General features: G+C 40.5%; 1 protein-coding gene across 1 annotated transcript in view; it reads left to right on the forward strand.

The window, feature by feature from the left end:
* LOC110537229 (protocadherin-1) overlaps window positions 1-5,094 on the forward strand; it is a 144,724-nt gene extending 139,630 nt beyond the window's left edge. Inside the window, exon 5 of the mRNA XM_021623109.3 lies at window positions 792-5,094. Within this exon, the coding sequence (XP_021478784.2) occupies window positions 792-1,162 (371 nt within the window). The 3' untranslated portion in view covers window positions 1,163-5,094. The remainder of the gene's footprint in view (window positions 1-791) is intronic.
* Window positions 5,095-24,420: the final 19,326 nt, after the last annotated feature.

The raw sequence follows: 24,420 nt of genomic DNA on the forward strand, positions 1-24,420 counted from the left end.
GAGCCACATGTAGCATTGTGCGTTGTCTGATCATTACGCGTGATTGTGTGTTAAACTTTTATTTTATCCTTGGAAACACATTGGGGGCACCATTTTTACCCAGTACATACTAGATGGCAACCTACATACAGCACAATACAGCCACGGGGCAGCACAGAACATGCAAACAAGCACACACAGATATACAAAAATAGGATCTTAATTTGACCTGTTTTGTAACGGCAAAAGAATCCTGCAGCAACAGGATTTTAACGTTTAGTCCATAATGTTGCTTGATCGGTGGTTAGGCTATTAGCTGGCCAAAAGTAGGCTATTGTGTGTTTTATGCGGTGCAGGAAAATTCTCAGCAACAAAATAGTGATCAAATGAAGATTCTGTATCAATCAACACTAGACACACAGTCGTAATCATTGCTCAATACTTATAGCAATGATTGCCCAATGCAGTGAAGGACTTCATAGAACACATTAACTACATCTCGGCTCCTCTAATATCAACCACCGGACTGCACATGCTGTAGCATCCACGTCACAGTGCATAGCAACAGCTACATAGCAACAGTTGTACTGTGCATAGTAACAACTGTAAGTTAATTAGCAAACACGGGGTTATGAGAATAATTTTCTACTCCTCATGTTTTCTACTCCCGATTAGATGTCACAGTAACCTTGTTGTTTATTCTCAGTCAACAGTGAGGGGCTATATCTGCAGTTAAACTCCCTCTGTTGTCTTTTTCTGTTAAACATTTGAACCTCTCTGAACATGGGTGTTTATCTCTCCTCTCCATGTAGATATGCGTTCCATTCCTGATGTGGCCATGACTGGTAACTGTACTCAGGAGTGCAGTGAGCTGGGTCACTCAGACGCCTGCTGGATGCCTGGGCAGCCCTCCCCAGTGCGCAAGACCAGGAATCCCCCCAAACTCTCCACCTTCGTGCCTTACCAGGAGAGAGGGAGCCTGGGCCGCCTGGCCAACGGGAGCGCCAGGCCGGGTGGCGAGGAGTACCGAGCCAGCATTCTGCCCTCCCGTAGTGCCTATTCCAACAGCGGCCATGCCCCTAGGCAGGACTGCCCAAAGGAGGAGGTGCCCCTGAGCGTGGCCTCTGAGTTCCTGCCCACCTCCCCTCCTAGCCACACCCCCAAACAAGAGATCTACCTGTGAGAAAGCCCCACCTCCCACATCTGATTGGTGCACAGATAGAGGAGGAGCCACAGAGACACACCCACTTTAGAAAAAGAAACATGCTCTTAGAGGATCTGAAAAGTCAATTTATTGAAATAAATACCCATTCTGTAGGAAATATGGGATGTGATTTGTGGAATCATTGGTATGTGCAATAGGAGTTTTTCATTTTATTTATTTACATATTTATTGGTTTATTAATGTATTAATTAGTTAATGGATTTATTTATCAATGCAGTTTCTTTGAAAGCATTGGTTAAACACTTGTGGTAATATCACACTAAATCAACATACAATCAATCCCTAAAACACTAGTGATTTTCTTAGCTAAGCCCTAACCTGTTGTGATATGTTCTCTGGAACATCCAATGTGTGATCAGTGCCATAACCAGATAACATTCATCTGACAGGCAATGAAGCCCTAAGGGTAGACTTAACATTTTTGATTAACAATCAAATGGAATGATCTTTCTTAATGTACAGTGCTGTAAATACATGTGAATGGTGTACACTGTATCTTGTATATATTTCTGTCTGGCTCAAGCTGATAACAATAGCCTCAGAATTTTAGCATTTGAGCTTTTCTTTGCTGCTGCTGTTTAACACTTGATTGAAATGTTTTCCAAAAACTTGGACGGAGAGTGTGGAAAGGCACTTGAATTAATTAATCAACTACACACACATCTGTGACCCCCAATCATGATAGAACCATAGCATGTTACCTCATGCTCCCTGGATAGCTATTAAGCCAAACCCCTAGCTCACATTCTGATAGTGTTTGCCCCTCTCAGAGTAGAGCCTCTGGTTCCCCACCTACACTGTAGATGAGAATATATATATTCTCTGTTCTGTGTGAAAAGCTCCTCTTCAATGCCTCCCTATGCCTGAATAACACTGAGCTAATCAGTTGCTCTCCACATAGAGGTCACCATTACATTCAACCTTGTGTCTCTAGCCTCGTTAGGTTTTCTCCTCACGATCCGCGTGAATTTCAATAGTTTTACTCCGCCTAAGGAGTTATTCACACGAGTTTCAGCGCAGCACTTTTCAGTCCTGAGAGCCACTAAGGTGACTTAGAGTGCTGTGACTGAATTCCTCTGTCTCTCAGAAACTATGCTTTTTACATCTACATCCTGATAGGTCTCCTTGTGTTGGTCTCACGTCTTTAAAGGAAGGCTACAGTAATCATCTGGGACTAATTTTTATTTTACCTTTATTTAACTAGGCAAGTCAGTTAATTAAGAACAAATTATTATTTACAATGATGGCCTACCCCGGTGACGCTGGGCCAATTGTGCACCGCCCTATGGGACTCCCAATCATGGCCAGATATGATACTGGATTTGAACCAGGGACTGTTGTGATGCCTCTTGCACTGGCATGCAGTGCCTTAGACCACTGCGCCACTCAGGAGACCTTTTGTTTTGGTGAAGAAGAAAAGTGGTCACTCAGGTCACCATTTTGTTTAAACATAATTTACCTGTTGCATCCATTGGTGCATGTTATAAACAATGATGACATGTTGCCATTTCAAATAAAGTTAAATATTGGTTGCAGGAGTCATATATTTTCAGTCCAGTTGACATTCATAGAGTTCAGGTTATGTTACGTTGTTCCTCATTTTTCAATTGACAATTAGATAGAGGACATTCCTGTTGGATACAGCAGCAGTCTTTGACAAATACTTATTTTCAAAGTCATTTAAAAGCAGACATCTGGAGGACACAGGAACAGTAGTATGTAATTGGATGATGATAACGCCACTGGCCCGCCTCGCAGCACAGTAGTATTACTCATAGCTTTTGATTTGTACACTGATTCGATTCGATTTGTATCTTAGCCCCTGTTTTGACCACAGTGTATTTCTATGGAGAGAGAGACAGTGGGTCTGGTCTGAGCAAGGGGTGGAAGGGCCTGGAAGGGAATGGATGCTGGGCTCCCATAATTAGTTTGTGTAATGAGTCCTTAGCCAGGGCATATGTGAGCATACAGCCTGAAGACAACACAGCAGCCACATAATCCAAATCCATCTGCAAAACTACAGTAATTTAAAAAGCGGTATTTTTATCTGGACTTACCTCATCCCACCGCCGTTGGCAACACATGTAGAATAATTCAACTCAAAACATGTGGAAATTACTGGACATGGCTATGAATAAATAAGGCAGGTGATTATCCTAGCCTTGAGGGGTGAACAAGCACATTATGCTGTTTTCAAAGCCATTTAGCCACTGAAATAAAATCCAGCAAGAGTCATAAAACACGATGATGAAGCCTTTTGGTCCCCCCCCCCCCCCCCCCACCACCACCCAACCCCCTCTCAAAGCAGCTTCACTGAGCTAGAGCAGCGGGTGAGTTCACTGACCTGGAATTATTAATATGTGTGAAAGATTGCGATGAGTGATAAAGCCAACGTCATACAGCCTCAACACTGCCTTTGTCTCCTATGCTCTGTCTGACTCCTTTCAGATTCGCTGATTCATCTGACTCCAGCCTGAATCTGGCATAAATCAACAGGCTTATCTCTTTACTAATCACTTGGTCTGGCTGAATAACTTGGTGTGGCTTCTCTCTGGCATGTCTGAACAACTGATTTTGACTGAAGCCCTTATTCAAATCAAACCACTGGGTTTGAGTGCTTACCAACACCCGTGTTTGCATACACATTTTTTTTTCAGCCAGAATAACTGTGTTATACCTTTTTCTCTCCAGCCTATATCAATTAGTATGTTTGAATATCCTGAATCACATGGTTTTACCTGTCCTTTGAACTCATACTTAATTTATTATTTGTGTTGACTGCTCTCTAGAAAGCAGGATGGTTGTCAAGTCCTGGATCAAAGCATTAATAGTATGAAAACCCTTGATACACTCCACAGTATGTCCAATCATGTGTAGTTTGTATGTTTTATGTAATGTCAAGTTCACCTGAGTATCCTCTGCCTCTCTGTAGTGGTCTTGTAAGGTGATTGTGGCTGTGGACTGATGGACATGATGAGATACTGGAGAATAGGCAAAGGAGTTTTCTCTAAGACTAAGGGCTGGATTCAATCCATATCGCCGAAGTATCGCGGAAGATCCCCGTTAAAATGTAAAGGTAATGCCGACATATGCAGCGTTTACCGTGAATGCAGTCTCTGGAACATTGCCTATTGTCAGTCGTGCTATAAAGTGGGTCTTCAGCGCTACGGATTGAATAGAGCCTTAAGCCTCCTTAAATAGAAAATCAAAGTGAGCTATGACAAATCTCTCTTGAAAGTGTACTGTACATAGATCTACACATCCCCATGTGTGCTGTCAAGCAGGCTATGAGTTTAGCATGAATTCCAAAGATAATTAGTAGTGTTTTTGATGAGATCTTAGTGCTGGTTTTGGTTCAAGAACCCTCTCCCCAAGGAGCTGACATTCACTGCACATTTCATCACCATCAGAGACAGTTCTACACAGTAAAATAAAGACAAGCTGCCTTGAAAGTGTGTCGTTGCAAGAGAGTACCAAGTTGTTATCCTAATTGTTGGTTATATTTATATAGAACAAAATGCTTGTGATGCCATGTTTTTGTACAGTTTTATGTACATGCAAGTGAAGCTTTTTAAAACGTATTACAAAAGCCGATGGCATATAAAAATTGTAATGTGTTTCTTGATATGTGCACATTTTGCCTTGGTTGGATTGATCTTTGCTGAGTCGGTGTGAATGTGGCCGTTCTATGCCTGCACCGTAGTCCTTCACTGGCTCCCTGCTCCCGAGGACTTTATCAGACTTTATGTTGATCGTGAACAGTGGATTGTCGGATCCTACCTATTTGTTCAATTCCAATGTGTTCCATTTCGTTCTGTTTTTGGCATGTTGAGAAAATTCCCTTGTAATAAGTCCTCAAGAACTTTGTAATAAAATTAGTCCAGGAAAAATAATGCTTTCAGTGACTTATTGAGTGTTGAGTATGTTTATTGATAGAATAGCGGAGTAATTATTTCCAGTGGTACATGTGTCAACTACGTTAATTGTGTAAATTAACTACAAATCCCATCATATGTAGCTTGGTAGTGTTTTGTATGTATATAGCATCCATAGGTCATGACTCATACCCTCTACTCCTGCAGTTTGCAATTTTTAATTGTCCCCAAATGTTGTCTGAAAAGCATGTTCTCTCTCTCTGCTATTATCCATGGCTTTTTTGACTAGGTAGGTATTACATTTCAGCATTGTGTTGAACGACGACTTACCTGACACCTCCAGGACCTATCTGGGCCTGCAAATGGCTCCTGTATAAGGACAAGCCATTGGATTTCAGAATTACACTGTAGTGCTGACTGTCTATCAATCAATTATTAATGTGTCTGCGCTCTGCAGATATGAAGGAAACTCTCTCAGTTGAGGGATGTGCTGGCTCAGTGTTAGGGATATTATCAGATTTTAGGACTCATGAAAGTGTCTACATTGTTATTCAGAGAAGTCACTATGTGTTTTGCTAGATAACCATAGAGAGAAAGACCTAAGAACTCACAATAATCAACCATAAAATAAAGATTTTATAACATTGTTATTCAGAGAAGTCACTATGTGTTTTGCTAGATAACCATAGAGAGAAAGACCTAAGAACTCACAATAATCAACCATAAAATAAAGATTTTATAACATTGTTATTCAGAGAAGTCACTATGTGTTTTGCTAGATAACCATAGAGAGAAAGACCTAAGAACTCACAATAATCAACCATAAAATAAAGATAAGACTATGAAGATTGCACTGTCAAAAATTGATATCTTCATCCATACTACATGCAGTGGTTTCCGATACTTTTTAGTATGTAAAAAATTACTTCCCAGTCTTATGATGAATACTATTAGAGCTATTTACAAAAACTCATAGAATAAACTCAAACTGGTCAGAGATTTTTAAAAACAGTGGTCAGAAAAGCACAGTGCAACCTCAAAGCGGACCATGGAAGTTGAGGCAGACCAAACTGACCCCTTCTGGATGCTAAAGAGACTACAATGTGAGCTTTTGGACACAAATAATGAGACAATCAGAGAGGATATGGAGGAAAGGTACAGTCATCCAAACTTGGGACTCCCAGACAGCTATATATTGCATTTATTTTTCTCTCTCTTCACATCCCTATTCATTAGATTTCTCAACGTGAAGATAGAGTTTGTGAATGCCATTAGATGACTACTGTTGGTGATACAACGTCATGTTACATATTGTGTTGCAGGAATTCTAGCAGGGAAAACACGGTGATCCTGTAGCCTTTTCTTCAAGATTAAACTACCCCTTGGCTACTGCCGCTGTTGATCTGCCGTTGCTATGGAAACCTGGCCGCTATATCTCTCTTTCACCCACGCTCTTCTCCCCTCGCTTCGTTAAGTGCTTTGCTGCTGGCAATTAGAAATAAAACCAGCGGCAGGGCTGGCTGCTTTGAAACATACTCTCCAATTAAACACTGTCGAATAGAAATGTTTCTCAGAGCTACATCCTCTCTATATATAATACACCATTTGCCCCACAGCCATGTTTCTAAAGCCTGAACTGTGTGCTGCTTGCTTTGGAAGATGAATGTGTCCAAAAGCCATATTTCTTACAAATATACTAAAACAAATCAAATCAAATCAGTCACAGGCTCCGAATACAACAGGTGTAGTAGACCTTACAGTGAAATGCTTACTTACAAGCTCCTAACCAACAATGAAGTTTCAAAATTAATACAGATAAGAATAAGATATAAAAGTAACAAGTAATTAAAGAGCAGCAGTGAAATAACAACAGCGAGACTATATACAGGGGGTACCGATACAAAGTCAATGTGCGGGGCACAGGTTATTTGAGGTAGTATGGACATGTAGGTAGAGTTATTGAAGTGACTATGCACAGACGACAACAGAGAGAAGCAGAGTAGAGAGGGGGTGGGGGGGGGCACTGTAAATAGTCTGGGTAGCCATTTGACTAGATGTTCAGGAGTCTTATGACGTGGGGGTAGAAGCTATTTAGAAGCCTCTTGGACCTAGACTTGGCACTCCGGTACCACTTGCCGTGCGGTAGCAGAGAGAACAGTCTATGACTAGGGTGGCTGGAGTCTTTGACAATTTTTAGTGCCTTTCCCTGACACCGCCTGGTATAGAGGGCCTGGATGGCAGAACCTGGGTCGTTCGCACTACCCTTTGTAGTGCCTTGCGGTCGGAGGCCGAGCAGTTGCCATACCAGGCAGTGATGCTCTCGATGACCGCATTTATGAAATGGATCAAGTTCCAAGTTTAGCATGTTATTGTTCCAAATGCCATGTTATCAGAAGGGCAAACCATGCTCTTTTAGGCAGTGACATGTTTCTAACACCACGTAATAACACCTACATTTATTTTGGGAAAAAACAACTTTTCTGGTTGATTGATCCAGATGTGTGTCCATGTGTGTCCTGGTAATGCACATGTAAACATTTTGTTTTTCTTTTTTCCCCCTTGGGGATTTATACAGTAGTTACAGTACTTACCACATGCAGATAAACATTAATTCAGATGTACCTTCAATTACAAATATTTAATCATGCATGACTGTACTAACAGAGCATATATTTTAGTAAAGGTTTGTGGTTCGTAAACCCTGGTGTATAGTTGTAGCCAGCCATTTGTATTACTGTCTTATGTATTGCCTTCCATACACTAAAGATGTAATTGCTGCATTAAAATCAATGGAGCCATTTAAAGTGGATCATCATTACAGGAGTTTTTGTGTAAAGTCGATAACTACACTTGAGAACAGCATGTCCTGCATAAACCAACTTCATTTTTTAAAACACACACACACATAGAGAAACACTACAGCACACACAAAAGCCACTGAGCACAGCCTGATTTACATTTGGTTGAGTTTTCAACTAACGTGAATTCATTGTGAAATCAACAAACATTTCACCATGTCATTGGATTTAGGTTAAATGTGGGTGAAAAAAGCCTAAATGTCCTGAAGTGAATTACTTTTTGCAAATCCAATCAGTTTTCCACGATGATTCAACATCACAATGATTGTTTTGGTTGAAATTGGAAACAGCGTTGATTTAATCAGTTTTTGCCAAGTAGGAAATTGGTTCTATGAGGAAAAAAACACATTTATCAGGCCTTTTCTAAAACGCATGAAGTTCAGCCTCTACTTTGTTGTGTCTATGAACGCTCTCTCCTGCTCGTGTAAGTCTATTCGTGCCCACCTGATCTACAATCTCCCAATCATCTGTGATTCCTGAAATACCTGTGAGCCTTCTATTGGCTGTGACACAGCTCCCCTATTATAGTCACAGACCACTCGGAGAGAGGTCCCAGCTCACACCCAACACTGTTCCCTGACTTATATACAACCATCACCACTAGACCCAAAAACATCAGGAATCAATCACATGTCCAATTGACCACTGTCAACATCGTGTGTACAGATGGGATCCAATGGGATCACCCAGAGTCAGGTTCAGTCTCCGAGGCACTCAGCCAGGCCCACACACTCAAAGTTGTTAAATTGTACAACTGAAATATTCACCAGTGAAAATGCACACAGCGATGAATCTCTTATGACATTGGATTGTTAGATTGGAATTGTGTTAGCAGTCCGCAACATGTAGGCCTATTGCTTTTCCATGATGATTTTAAACTGTAGTATATCCTATTCCCAGTGGCGCGTATTCATGTAAGCCAAGCTTCACCCCAAAAAAATGTTTAAAAAAAGTTATGAAATAAAAAACATACTAAATAATGTATCTTTTGTTTCTCTGTGTTCCAGAAATGTTCTTCAATTTGCAGAACTGAATTTATCTCACCTGAAAAAGCTGTATAGCCCATCTATGCCTTATGGTTAAAAAGAGTATGACACTGTTGCAGCCTGTCACATTGAATGCAAGGGAAATCAGCAAGCATTTGGCCTCCTCTGATTAAACAAGTATGAAATAATAGCCAATTAGCGTTGAGCTAAACTGAGTGAGCTCAGCTGTGAATGGTACTGGCACACCAAAAGAAAGTATCAAGGGAAGCGAGTTTGGATTTGGCTTGTTAACTAGCTGGCCTGGTGCAACGTTACCCATGAATCAAAGTTAGGCTTGCGAGCAAGCATTTTAGTCAGGTAGCCTAGGAAAACTAAAACTAAAATTGTACATGACAGACTCACAGACCGTTTTGGCGACATGAAAGAGGAGACAGAATTGGCATTTCTCTACAAGTAGGGTGAGTCAATGTTATTCTACTTGTATGCACGCACGCACGCACACACGCACGCACGCACACACACGCACACACGCACACACGCACACAGAAATCAGTTCCATGGGACAGCCATATCATATTTAGCTTATGTGGACTAAATGGACTAAATTGTTTTTCTTATCTTTTAGTTGTCATTGTATTAGACTAACCTGCTTGACTATACTGTAGGTCATTTAACTGTTTGGTACATGCAATATGTTTTGTAGACTTCACAGGGCAGAATTTGCTCTCTGGTTTTGAGATAAAAAAAATAAATACGTATATATATGCAGTATATATATATTTAACTTTTATTTAACTAGGCAAGTCAGTTAAGAACAAATTCTTATTTACAATGACTTTCGAGAGACAATTGGTTAACTGCCTTGTTTAGGGGCAGAACGACAGATTTTTACCTTGTTAGCTCGGTGATTCGATCTAGCAACCTTTCGGTTACTGGCCCAATGCTCTAACCACGTGCCGTGATGAAACAAAGGTGTGGTTGAATTTATTCTGTCACTGTTTCTTCTTATTGTCTCGACCTTAGAGCTATACAGTACCAGTCAAACATTTGGACACACCTACTCATTCAAGGGTTTTTCTTTATTTTGACTATTTTCTACATTGCAGACATCAACTATGAAATGATTCTTCAAAGTAGCCACCCTTTTTCTTGATGACAGCTTTGCATACTCTTGGCATTCTCTCAACCAGCTTCACCTGGAATGATTTTCCAACAGTCTTGAAGGAGTTCCCACATATACTGAGCACTTGTGGGCTGCTTTTCCTTCACTCTGCAGTCCAACTCATCTCAATCCATCTCAACTGGGTTGAGGTCGGGTGATTATAGAGGCCAGGTCATCTGATGCAGAACTCCATCACCACACATGCGCAGATCATCCATTCACCTACTCAGCGTCTCGAAGAGACACGACGGTTGGAACCAGAAATCTCAAAAAGGACAGATTTCATAAAGTCTCTTCTGAACAGTTGATGTTGTGCAGTGTCTGTTACTTGAACTCTGTGAAACATTTATTTGGGCTGCCATTTAGGAGGCTGGCAACTCAAAATAACTTTTCTGCTAAAGCAGAGGTAACTCTGAGTCTTCCTTTCCTGTGATGGTACTCATAAGAGCCAGTTTAGTCATAGCGCTTCATGGTTTTTGCGATAGTGAGAGAAAAAAAGTTCTGGAAATGTTCCGTATTGACTGACCTTCATGTCTTGAAGTAATGATGGACTGTCATTTCTCTTTGGTTATTTGAGCTGTTCTTGCCATAATATGGACTTGGTCTTTTACCAAACAGGGCTATCTTTTTTTTTTTTTACCTTTATTTAACTAGGCAAGTCAGTTAAGAACAAATTCTTATTTTCAATGATGGCCTAGGAACAGTGGGTTAACTGCCTGATCAGGGGCAGAACAACAGATTTGTACCTTGTCAGCTCGGGGGTTTGAACTTGCAACCTTCTGTTTACCACCTCTACCATGTCACAACTGATTGGCTCAAACACATTAGAAAGAAAGAAATTCCACAAATGTACTTTTAACAAGGCACACCTGTTAATTGAAATGCATTCCAGGTGACTATCTCATGAAGCTGGTTGAGAGAATGCCAAGAGTATGGAAAGCTGTCATCAAGGCAAAGGGTGGCTACTTTGAAGAATCTCAAACATAAAATATATTTTGATTTGTTTAAGACTTGTTTGGTTACTACATGATTCCATATGTGTTATTTCATAGTTTTGATGTCTTCACTATTATTCTACATTGTAGAAAATAGTACAACAATACAGAAAACCCCTTGAATGATTAGGTGTGCGCAAACCTTTGACTGGTACTGTATATCACGGTGTCAAGGCATATGAACTAACATGTTACATGGATTGCAATATGGCTTTTTCGTCTGGCTTAGCTTCCCCAGTGATTTTACCCACTCACTGCAACTGACTATTCCCACTGTGTGCTGTCTCCTATCCGTTCCACTCCGTTCCCCCACAGGTTAGCTCTGTCTGTATTGCTTAATTGTTGTAGGATCTGAATACACGGTGCATTAAGGAGGTATGGCTGCAATCCCCAATTTATTGCAAACAGCTAATGTTAGGCCATTGTAATTATGTGTCTTGCTGCAGTAATCAAAAGATGACGAAATCACCTTACATAAAAAAACACAATCCATTTTTGTTGCAACAAAAACTGTTACTGAAATAATTTGTTTTCACAGTACTTACCAATTCAGAAGACATCCATTCACATTCACATCACATTAAAGTTGATTAAGTATTACAAAGTGACTGTTAGCCTCAATTTCCACTCCTGTGGCCTCCAATCACCGGCAGCTGGTGGCACCTTAAATCATAGTAATGATAGTAATAGTAATCATAGTAACAGTAAATCATAGTAATGGCTGGAATGGAATCAATGGAATGGTATCAAGCACATCAAACACATGGCTTCCATGTGTTTGATACCATTCCATTCACTCCATTCCAGCCATTATTAATAGCCGTCCTCCCCTTGCCAGCCTCCTGTGCCTCCAATAGGATATTGTCACACGCAAATAATATTGAAGCACAAAAAAGTGATTTTGTCCTGGATTTGATTAGCATAGTATGCTTAATTAATTACTTTATTGTGTATTTCATATTTCTTATTCTTATTTCTCGTGTGCTTTTTTCTAGGAGTACAATGTTATTGATTACTGAATTGCTGAGTTTTGAGTTTGCAAGAAAGGCATTTCACTGTACATGTGCATGTGACATTAAAACTTAAAACATATCAGGGCCAACAGTTTTCAACAGGCAGCAAAAAGCTGTTTGTACAGTAAAGTAACAAAAAATTGTGTTTTGCAGGCAGTTCTCCTCCATTGTACTGTTTATAAAGAACAAAGTGAAACAGTACAGCTCTAACATCACTACAGATCCCACATTAATGAATATGACCACACTTTAATGAATTCAATGCCCTGTGATTCAGACAGACCGATGGGATAATTTAAATCTCATTATGGGGTCTATGTAAGATGTTTACATTATGTTTTTTTATCGCCCTCTACCCAAGGCCAAGGTTTAGCATTATAAATCATACAGGGTTATCAGCTATACGTTAGGGATTAACGTGCAGTACTATAGCCTGAAAAAAGGCATGTTGAACACTACAGGATCTCTGTGTCAGCTGGGAGAGCTTGCTTACCACTTCCCTCCCTGCCTGCCGTGGCCTGCCTCGCAGGATACACTTAAACTGCTCCACATTTACATCTCCAAACCTGAGAAACATGACACTTAGGCAGTAATCTAATTAACCACAACTATAAATCAAAATGGAATTAGTGCTGTGTACCTTTTGCAAAGATGTCGTACTTTGCAGCCACAATGTATGCAATAACACAGACAGGCTCAGGATATACGGTTCTGACTCATCATCTGGTCTTTACTAACATACTTTCAGGGCATAATATTCTCATGTAGTGGAAGAATGAGAAAAGGTGATACTCGCGACTGGTGGCTGGCTGGTGTGGGAGCACAGCGTGATGACTCAATCACGATTTATGGCATTGTTTGAATGGTAGGCCATCTGTGGGCTATCACAGGGGTCAAAAACACCATATCTGTGTCAATTTCAATGAAGAAACGTTCCCACGGAAGTCCTGGGGTCACTAACGCCAGGAGAGGTGCGATGACTGATGAAACCTTGAATTGACTAAATTAATGTTACTGTGTGAATTACATAGTCATGTTTGGATTGTTTCAATAGTTCATAAAGAGTTATGCATTTTGATATACTTTAAGTGCTATGGATTTATTGTTACAGAGAAACTGTGTTATTCTGTTCGTTGGATGGCAGATAGTTCAAAGAGGAGCGACATACGGTGTTGAGGTGTGATGATTAGATCAAAGAATGTGTGTGTTGTTTTCATGCCTTTGTTTGAATGTTTTGGGCCATGCAAAGGGTTGTTATTTAGAAGATGGGAGATACTGGGATTTGGCACTCTGGAAGAATAAAATATGGGATTGGTAAACCAACCTCCTGATGCATGTCATAGTGGTGAATTATCTAAGCCATTAAGACAGGATATTTTGTATTCCTTTTATCATGAAGATTTCTCATATGTACCATTTGTTAATTGTAGTCTTATTGTGTGACTGTAAAAAATCGGATTACTTTACTTCGGATAATTCCTTTAATTATTATTTGGTGAAATGTCTAATGGTAAATGTTATTCACAATATAGCATGTATGCTCGCAACTTTGGCTATACCCATTGGATACGATTATGGGCCTATAGCATTCACATAATAATTGAGTCAGATTGATAAATAGAGTTTATTATTATTCAACACAATGGAGACCCCACAAACCTACATAATGGTTGGATAATTTCCAGCAAACTATCAATAATGACTCACCAGTTGATGGGGAATTATATATTACACATCATCATAATGCATACCCATAGAGGTTCATAATCTACCATCACAGTTCATTATGTTCTACCTCCATAGTCTTGCATCCTCTCATGGCCATTTGGACTCCCCTCATCATGCTGTCCCCAAGCCTCATATAATGTATTCACAGTTCCATCTTATAAATTCACAGTCACCACAGTGACATCTGAAGAGCTACCTACTCTACGCTCTTGTATCAGCTACAGGCTCTGTCAGTGGCACTCCACAGACTCTTAATATCAGCAGCCGATTGATATTAATCTCTTCCAACAGCTGACCTGGCTCCTCTGGAGTGGCAGACTCTAACCTTTAGGAGTGGCTGACCCATATCTTCAGGGACAGCCAGCTTGGACTAGGAGATGAGACTGAGCATGTACTCACAGTAAAGCCACTGAGTTCAAGAGATGCCCACGGCTGTCAAGCCCTCTGAGCTAAGCCCGCGCCTCACTTGATGGTCAGTCATCTATTTCTCCTCCTTTGGTCAACGGTTTAGTTTCAGCTCTGTGGCCAATCATTTATTTCTGGTCTCATGGTCAGCCATTTATTTCTGGCCTCATGGTCACTCATTTATTTCCGGTATTGTGGTCAGTCGTTTACTCTATTTATTTCCAGTAGTATTGTCAGTTACATATTTTTGGTTTTGTGGACCATGATGGAACCTTGTGCTGCAATACATTATGGTGTTCTATGTATCTATGGGAACCATTTTCCTGCTAGCTTTTATTAATCGGAAGGGAACTTTTTTAATCCAGTGGTGTTTCTGTCAGAAGTGATTGCTTTATGCATCTCTCTAACGTCAATATGCCTTCTATAGCCCATGTCCCACACCCCATACATGCGGATACCGCACCTAGGTTTACTGGTGCCTCCAGAGATGAAACCTCTCTCATCGTCACTCAATACCTAGGTTTACCCCCACTGTACTCGCACCCTACCATACCTTTGTCTGTACACTATGCCTTGTATCTATCCTACCACAGCCAGAAATCTGCTCCTTTTATTCTCTGTTCCCAAAGCACTGGACGACCAGTACTTATAGCCTTTAGCCGTACCCTCATCCTACTCCTATTCTGTTCCTCTGGTGATGTAGAGGTTAACCCAGGCCCTGTGTGTCCCCGGGCAGTCTCATTTGTTGACTTCTGCAACTCATAAAAGCCTTGGGTTTATGCATGTTAACATCAGAAACCCCCTCCCTAAGTTTGCTTTATTCACTGCTTTAGCACACTCTGCCAGCCCTGATAATCTAGCCATGTCTGAATCCTGGCTTAGGAAGGCCACCAAAAAGTCTGAAATTTCCATCCCCAATTACAACATTTCCGTTGTAGAGACTGAACTGAAAAAGGGGGTGGAATTGCAATCTACTGTAGAGATAGCCTGCAGAGTTCTGTCATACTATCCTGGTCTATGCCCAAACAGTTCGAACTTCTACTTTTAAAGATCCATCTCTCCAGAAACAAGTCCCACATTGTTGAGCACTTGTTATAGACCCCCTCAGCTCCCAGCTGTGCCCTGGACACCATAGAGGAATTGATTTCCCCTTATCTATCCTCAGTTTGTACTTCTAGGTGACCTAAATTGGGATATGCTTAACACCCCAGCCGACCTACAATCTAAGCTAGATGCCCTCAATCTCACACAAATTATCAAGGAACATACCAAGTACAACCCCAAATCCGTAAACACGGGCACCCTCATAGATATCATCCTGACCAACTTGCCCTCTAAATACACCTCTGCTGTTTTCAACCAAGATCTCAGCGATCACTGCCTCATTGCCTGCATCTGTTATGGGTCCGCAGTCAAACAACCACCCCTCATCACTGTCAAACGCTCCCTAAAACACTTACAGACCTACAGTTGAAGTCGGACGTTTACATACACCTTAGCCAAATACATTTAAACTCAGTTTTTCACAATTCCTGACATTTAATCCTAATAAAAATGTCCTGTCTTAGGTCAGTTAGGATCACCACGTTATTTTAAGAATGTGAAATGCCAGCATAATAGTAGAGAGAATGATGTATTTCAGCTTTTATTTCTTTCATCACATTCCCAGTAGGTCAGAAGTTTACATACACTCAATTAGTAATTGGTAGCATTAGCCTTTAAATTGTTTAACTTGGGTCAAACGTTTCGGGTAGCCTTCCACAAGCTTCCCACAATAAGTTGGGTGAATTTTGGCCCATTCCTCCTGACAGAGCTGGTGTAACTGAGTCAGGTTTGTATGCCTCCTTGCTTGTACACACTTTTTTAGTTCTGCCCACACATTTTCAATAGGATTGAGGTCAGGGCTTTGTGATGGCCACTCCAATACCTTGACTTTGCTGTCCTTAAACCATTTTGCCACAACTTTGGAAGTATGCTTGGGGTCATTGTCCATTTGGAAGTTGTCGTGGAAGATTCAGAATTCGTTGGTAACATATGTAAGATGTTTTATATTCATCAAATGTGTGTCAATTACTTCTCATCGAGAATGTTATTTTTGTATAATACTGTGGCAGGGTTTGTAGTATCTGTTCTATGTCAAGACTAAGTTGCATGGGCCGCAGAGAGGGGAGAGGTCAAAGTATCATCATGTGTAAACATATCTCTTTGCTCCACAATGTCTGTGTACCAGTCAGTGTGTCTCTGTGATCTTGTCAAGATAGGATGGATTTGATATATGCCTGTTGATATGGAGGGTTGGTTTATGGTTCTGGGGTTTGAGTAAGGAGACAAAGCTGAACGATTTATTTGGTCTATGCTGTCTTATCCTGTGTGTGTCTTTACTATAAAGGACCTCATTTGAAATGTGGAAGGGGCTCTCAGAGAATTCATTGTTAGACACTGAATTGCCTGAGAGTCACAGGATTGTGATAGAGCTCATATAATTAAAGATGGACTTTGATAACTAACTCTGACTTGTGTGTGTGGTTTGCTCCCATGATTTGGTAAATAGAGGAAATTTCCACGACAAAGTCCTATTTGCGACCAAGCTTTAACTAACCTCCAGACGAGCTTCAACGCCATACAACACTCCTTCCGTGGCCACCAACTACTCTTAAATGCTAGTAAAACGAAATGCATGCTATACAACCGATCGCTGCCCGCACACACCCGCCCGACTAACATCACTACCCTGGACGGTTCTGACTTGGAATAATGTGTACAACTACAAATACCTAGGTGTCTGGTTAGATTGTAAACTCTCCTCCCAGACTCACATTAACTTCTTTGGGATAGGGGGCAGCATTTTCACTTTTGGATAAATAGCGTGCCCAATTTCAACTTCCTGCTACTCATGCCAAGAATATAAGATATGCATATTATTAATATATTTGGATAGAAAACGCTCTGAAGTTTCTAAAACTGTTTGAATCATGTCTGTGAGTAGAACAGAACTTATGTAGCAGGCAAAACCCCGAGGACTAACCATTCAGAATTACTTTTTTTAGGTCACTGTCTATGAAATTCTCATTGGGAAACGAGATTTCTAAGGCACTTGTTTGCAGTTCCTACCGCTTCCACTGGATGTCACCAGTCTTTGGAATTTTGTTGGGGTTATTCCTTTGTGCAATGAAGAAGTACAGCCATCTTGGAACAGGGTAACGTAATGTGTAGTGTTTGAGAGTTCCGCAAGACTTGAAAAGTAGCGTTAGTTTGTGATCCTCCTGTATTGAAAACAGATAGACCGGTCTTCAATTTGGTCGATTATTAACGTTTAAAAATACCTAACGTTGTATTACAAAAGTAGTTTGAAATGTTTTGGCAAAGTTTACAGGTAACTTTTGAGATATTTTGTAGTGACGTTGCGCAAATTGGAAGCTGTTTTTTTCTGGATCAAACGCGCCAAATAAATGGACATTTTGGATATATATCAACGGAATTAATCGAACAAAAGGACCATTTGTGATGTTTATGGGGCATATTGGAGTGCCAACAAAAGAAGCTCATCAAAGGTAAGGCATGATTTATATTTTATTTCTGCGTTTTGTGTGGTACCTGCAGGGTTGAAATATGCTATTCTCTCTTTGTTTACTGTTGTGCTATCATCAGATAATAGCTTATTATTATTATTTTTTAAATCTGACATGTTGGCTGGATTCACAACGAGTGTAGCTTTAATTTGTTATCTCACATGTGTGATTTAATGAAAGTTTGAATTTTATAGAATTTTTTTATTTTATTTGGCGCTCTGCATTTTCCCTGGCAATTGGCCAGGTGGGACATTTGCGTCCCGCCTATCCCAGAGAGGTTTAATAGCCCATCCAACCAACTACCTACCTCATCCCCATATTTGTTTTGTTTTTTCTGCTCTTTTTCACACCAGTATTTCTACTTGCTCTTCATCTGCACATCTATCACTCCAGTGTAAATTGCCAAATTGTAATTACTTCGCCACTATTGGGCTATTTATTGCCTTACCTCCTGACTTCAACTGCACACACTGTATACAGATTTTTCTATTGTGTTATTGACTGTACGTTTGTTTATCCCATGTGTAACTCTGTGTTGTTGTTTTTGTCACACTGCTTTACTTTATCTTGGCCAGGTCGCAGTTGTGAGAACTTGTTCTCAACTGGCCTACCTGGTTAAATAAAGGTGAAAAAAAATGTTGTTGATGGATATGTACGGACAGATAGTGTAGGATTGTGTCCACTAAGTGGTGTATATAAGCTTAGGTCTCTGGAAGTGGATACATGAACAATTGGACAGCAGCAGCCTTGTCTGTTGAAGTGTTTGTTCAGACAAGAGGAAGAGCAACTTGTTAGCTCTTAGCTTTGTGTTTATGGAGACAGTTGGGGAGTTCAAACAGCAAAACTGTGATTGGTTGATGCCTGGCTAATGGGTTTGTAAAGATGTTTGTGTGGGATACAGATAGAGAGCACTGCGTTAGGTTGGGGATGCTGTAACTGCCAGAGAAAGCAGAATTGACAGCTCCTGCAAAAAGGACAGACAGCCTACATGATGGAGGGGAGAAAGGATTCTCATTTAAAAGATGAATGCTGACAGGGACATTCCCAGAGGACCTGTTCCTTCTGTCCAAACGGAAATCAAAAGGAGCAGCGCTTCTGATTAACTACATACCTGGGCTGTTAAGCAGCTTTATATTAAACTATTTCTACAGGTGTGTCTGTATCATAGAAGCTCATCAGAGGTGGAAGGGGAGGACCATCCTACTTATCATTTTTAGATAAAACTATACTAAATATATTCACCAAATAAATGTTTAAAACACACTGTTTTGAATGAAGATCTACAGTAGCCTAGTCAGCACCCTCTAGGGTAGCAGGAGGACAGCTAGTTTCTGTCCTTCTCTGGGCACATTGACTTCAACAGAAAAACTAGGAGGCTAATGGTTCTCATCACTGGTGGAACAAGTACCCAATAGTCATACTTGAGTAAAAGTAAAGATACATTCATAAAAAGTAAAAGTGAAAGTCACCCAGTAAAATACTACTTGAGAAAAAGTCTAAAAGTATTTGGTTTTAAATATACTGAATTAAATATCAAAAGTACATGTAAATGCTAAAATATACTTCATTATGAAAAGTAAACGTATAATCATTTCTAATTCCTTATAAAAAGAAAACCAGGTGGCATCATTTTCTTGTTTTTTAAATTTACGGATAGCCAGGGGCACACTCCAACACTCAGACATAATTTACAAATGAAGCATGTGCGTTTAGTGAGTCCGCCAGGTCAGAGGCAGTAGTGTTGACCAGGGATGTTCTCCTGTTTAGTGTGTGAATTGGACCATTTTCCTGTTCTGTTAATAAGCATTCAAAATGCAACCAGTACTTTTGGGTGTCAGGGAAAATGTATGGAGTACATTCCTTTCGTTAGGAATGTAGTGAAGTAAAAGAAAAAGTAGTCAAAAATGTAAAGAGTAAAGCAAAGTTCAGATACCCCAAAAATCTACTTAAGTAAAAGCATGTGAAAGTACTACTTAACCTGTCTACGATACTGGTTCCCAATTGGGGATCAACCCTCCCACGTTCAGCTGAAACGGTGGCGCATGGAACGCAAAAATATTCTTACAAATATTTAACCTCCACACATTAACAAGTCCAATAGCTCAAATGAAAGATAAACACCTTGTTCATCTAGCCAGCAAGTCAGATTTCTAAAATGTTTTACGGCGGAAACATAGCACATATATATGTAAAACCACCACCAGACACAGCTCATTTGAATAGCCAAAACATGCAATCAACAAACGCAGGATTAAAAAATAAATCGCTCACTAACCTTTTGAAAATCTTCATCAGATGACAGTAATATGACATGTTACACAGTACATATTTTCTTTTCAATAATATGCCATTTATATCCATAAATGTCCATTTACAGTGAGTTCACGTTCAGAAATTACTCAAAAATGCCCGCAGGAAATCTATGTAGCGCGGCAAGATAACGTAAATAGACATCATAAACTTTGACTAAATATACATGTTCTACATATAGTTAGAAAGATACACTGCTTCTTTATGCAACCGCTGTGTTAGATTTATTTTTAACGTTACAGAAATCGCACACTATTCCATATGCTGAGACAGCGCTCAGTTCCAAGCTACATTTCTACGTAATGTTGGAGTCAACAGAAACACAGATTTAAGCATAAATATTCCCTTACCTTCGATGGTCTTCGTTCAGAATGTTCTGGAAGGCTTCATACTTACCCAATACATCGTTTGGTTTCAAGTCTTGCGTCTTTGTATTAGCTACTGCTAAAAACATCAGCTGAAATGCACCCAAAACGTCCTCTGGTCCGGAAAAGTTGCGCATCAAAACTTCAAAATTACATATTATATGTCGACTAAACAGGTCAAACTAAGTGCAGAAGCAAGCTTTATGATGTTTTAGACACGCAAAACAAACTTCAATTCAATCGGCCATCGTCTGCCCTTCTCCTGAGTGCTGGAACAAAGGAATGGCTGGGACCAATTCGCGCCCATACGCACAGCCTATTCTCTCGTGGCACGCACTAATTTCACTCCCATAGGGTCAATTCTCGATTTCGCGATTTGAACGATTCAAAGCTCTACGGAAAGAGGACATCTAGCGGAAGAGATAGAAAGTGTCCCCAGAATCATAACTGGTTGGGAAGGGTGGGGGCCATGACGTCAAAGTTGCTCCAACTTTCATGGCCACAAAAACTAGTTTGGAAGAATGCCTGCCCTGTGAGTTCTGCTATACTTACAGACATAATTCCAACGGTTTTAGAATCTTTAGAGTGTTTTCTATCCAATAATAATTTTTATTTGCATATATTAGCAATTTTTGACAGATTTTTTTTCCAGTTTACTAGGGGTACCCAATCTCTCCAAAGGGGGCGTATGTCTGCCATATCCTTAACAGGTTTTAAGTACTTAACTTCCATAGATCTACACAGTAATGTTGCTGACTTCCGGAGAACGTCCTCCAACCTATCTGAGCTCTTGCAGTATGAACTGATATGTTCAGTCCATCCAATCAAAGGATCAGATAATGAATCTAGTACTGTAAGCATAAACTACAGCTAACTAGCTAATACTGCATTGCATAAAGTTTTATTTTTATTTTTTATTTCACCTTTATTTAACCAGGTAGGCTAGTTGAGAACAAGAACAAGTTCTCATTTGCAACTGCGACCTGGCCAAGATAAAGCATAATGTGTGGTGAGTAGTTGACTCAAAGAGAGAAATTAGCCAAACACTTTTGAACAGATTAATTACTTCAAAAATTAAGGACAAGCAGCAGAAAAAGAGAGGGAGAACAAGCTATGTTTCATGGTATTTTTTTTGACATGTGTTAATTTACCTTTCACTTACTTAGCTAATGCAAGCTAATTTAGCCTACTAAACAACAGTACTAAAACAGAGAGGAATGCTATTTATGTTAGGTAGCTGACTAAGGCTATCCAGCACTGCAAATCTTCCAAGCCAAAGTAAGCTTTCGGTTTTATTAATTTATTGCCACTGGAGCCTGCCAATCTACTACTAATCTACCAATCTGCTAATCTACTTGCTGTACATTGTACTGCGTGATTGTAGACATTGGATTGTTGGTTTACTAATGTGTTGGTTGTAGTTTGTTGACTATAACATTAATATGGTGACAATATGGTGACAACGATGTAGGATGTGTAACGGTTTTGGTAAGAAGGTTTGGCTTGGAGAGGTTTTTGCTCCTGCTCACAGACAGCTGTTGTGTTGTGCACTGAAGTCCACGAGAGAAGAGAACGGGTGAGAGGAGGAGAAGCGAGAAGGAATTACACCACAAGCATAGTGATGATGCTTTGGCTTCTATGAAAATGGACTGTGTTTGTGGGTGATCAGGGGTGTTTTCATTCTGTCGATTAAATTGCAAAACATTTCCTAAATGTAATGAAACGGGGAGGAACCTACATAATTTGTCCAATAGAAATGATCACTCGACCTGTGCACCTACTGAATGTTATGATTATAATTAATTTGTAGGCTAGGTTGTCTCAATCTCAGATACAGTGCATTTGTGAAAGTATTCAGACCACTTCACTTTCTCCACATTGTTACGTTACAGCCTTATTTTAAATATATATTTTTTATTTAAATACTCAATCTACACACAACACCCCCTAATAACAAAGCAAAAACTGGCTTTTAGAAATGTTTGCAAAAAAAACAAAACTTTCAGGCCCTTTGCTATGAGACTTGAAATTGAGCTCATCTGTTTGATCATCCTTTGATCATCCTTGAGATGTTTCTACAACTTGAATCGAGTCCACCTATGGTAAATTCAAATGATTGGACATGATTTGGAAATGCACACACCTGTCTATATAAGGTTCCACAGCTGACAGTGCATGTCAGAGCAAAAACCAAGCCATGAGATCAAATGAATTGTCCGTAGAGCTCCAAGACAGGATTGTGTTGAGGCACAAGAAGGTTCCATTGAAGGTCCCAAAGAACAAAGTGGCCTCCATCCTTCTTAAATTTTAGAAGTTTGGAATCGCCAAGACTCTTCCTAGAGCTGTCCGCACAGTCAAACTGAGCAATCGGGGGAGAAGGGCCTTGGTCAGGAAGGTGACCAAGAACACATAGAAGAACCTTCCAGAAGGACAACCATCTCTGCAGCACTCTGCAGCACCAATCAGGCCTTTATGGTAGAGTCGCCAGATGGAAGCCACTCCTCAGTAAAAGACACATGACAGCCCGCTTGTAGTTTGACAAAAGGAACCAAGACCATGAGAAACAAGATTCTCTGGTCTGATGGAACCAAGATTGAACTCTTTGGTCTGAATGCCAAGCGTCACGTCTGTTTTTCAGTGGCAGGGACTACCTAAATGACGCAGACCCGTAGCACACACGTCTGTTGCCATGAAGTGCTTTGAAAGGCTGGTAATGGCTCACATCAACACCATTATCCCAGAAACCCTAGACCCACTCCAATTTGCATACTGCCCAAGAAGATCCACAGATGATGCAATCTACAGTGCCTTGCGAAAGTATTCGGCCCCCTTGAACTTTGCGACCTTTTGCCACATTTCAGGCTTCAAACATAAAGATATAAAACTGTATTTTTTTGTGAAGAATCAACAACAAGTGGGACACAATCATGAAGTGGAACGACATTTATTGGAACCCCTCTTTTTTGCTGCTGCTACTCTCTGTTTATCATATACTATGCATAGTCAATTTTAACTATACATTCATGTACATACTACCTCAATTGGCCCGACCAACCAGTGCTCCCTCACATTGTCTAACCGGGCTACCTTAAGTGTTCCAAGATGGCATAGCAGTCAGACGTCCTCATCTTGTCGTGTCCCTTGTATATACACTGCTCAAAAAAATAAAGGGAACACTAAAATAACACATCCTAGATCTGAATGAATGAAATATTCTTATTAAATACTTTTTTCTTTACATGAATGTGCTGACAACAAAATCACACAAAAATGATCAATGGAAATCAAATTTATCAACCCATGGAGGTCTGGATTTGGAGTCACACTCAAAATTAAAGTGGAAAACCACACTACAGGCTGATCCAACTTTGATGTAATGTCCTTAAAAGGAGTCTAAATGAGGCTCAGTAGTGTGTGTGGCCTCCACGTGCCTGTATGATCTCCCTACAACGCCTGGGCATGCTCCTGATGAGGTGGGGGATGGTCTCCTGAGGGACCTCCTCCCAGAACTGGACTAAAGTATCCGCCAACTCCTGGACAGTCTGTGGTGCAACGTGGCGTTGGTGGATGGAGCGAGACATGATGTCCCAGATGTGCTCAATTGGATTCAGGTCTGAGGAACGGGCGGGCCAGTCCATAGCATCAATGCCTTCTTCTTGCAGGAACTGCTGACACACTCCAGCCACATGAGGTCTAGCATTGTCTTGCATTAGGAGGAACCTAGGGCCAACTGCACCAGCATATGGTCTCACAAGGGGTCTGAGGATCTCATCTCGGTACCTAATGGCAGTCAGGCTACCTCTGGCGAGCACATGGAGAGCTGTGCGGCCCCCCAAAGAAATGCCACCCCACACAATGGCTGACCCACCTCCAAACCGGTCATGCTGGAGGAAGTTGCAGGCAGCAGAACGTTCTCCACGGCGTCTCCAGACTCTGTCACGTCTGTCACA

The sequence above is a fragment of the Oncorhynchus mykiss genome, chromosome 12 (genome assembly GCF_057628025.1).
Source record: "Oncorhynchus mykiss isolate SJ-2025 chromosome 12, ASM5762802v1, whole genome shotgun sequence".
Classification (NCBI taxonomy): domain Eukaryota; kingdom Metazoa; phylum Chordata; class Actinopteri; order Salmoniformes; family Salmonidae; genus Oncorhynchus; species Oncorhynchus mykiss.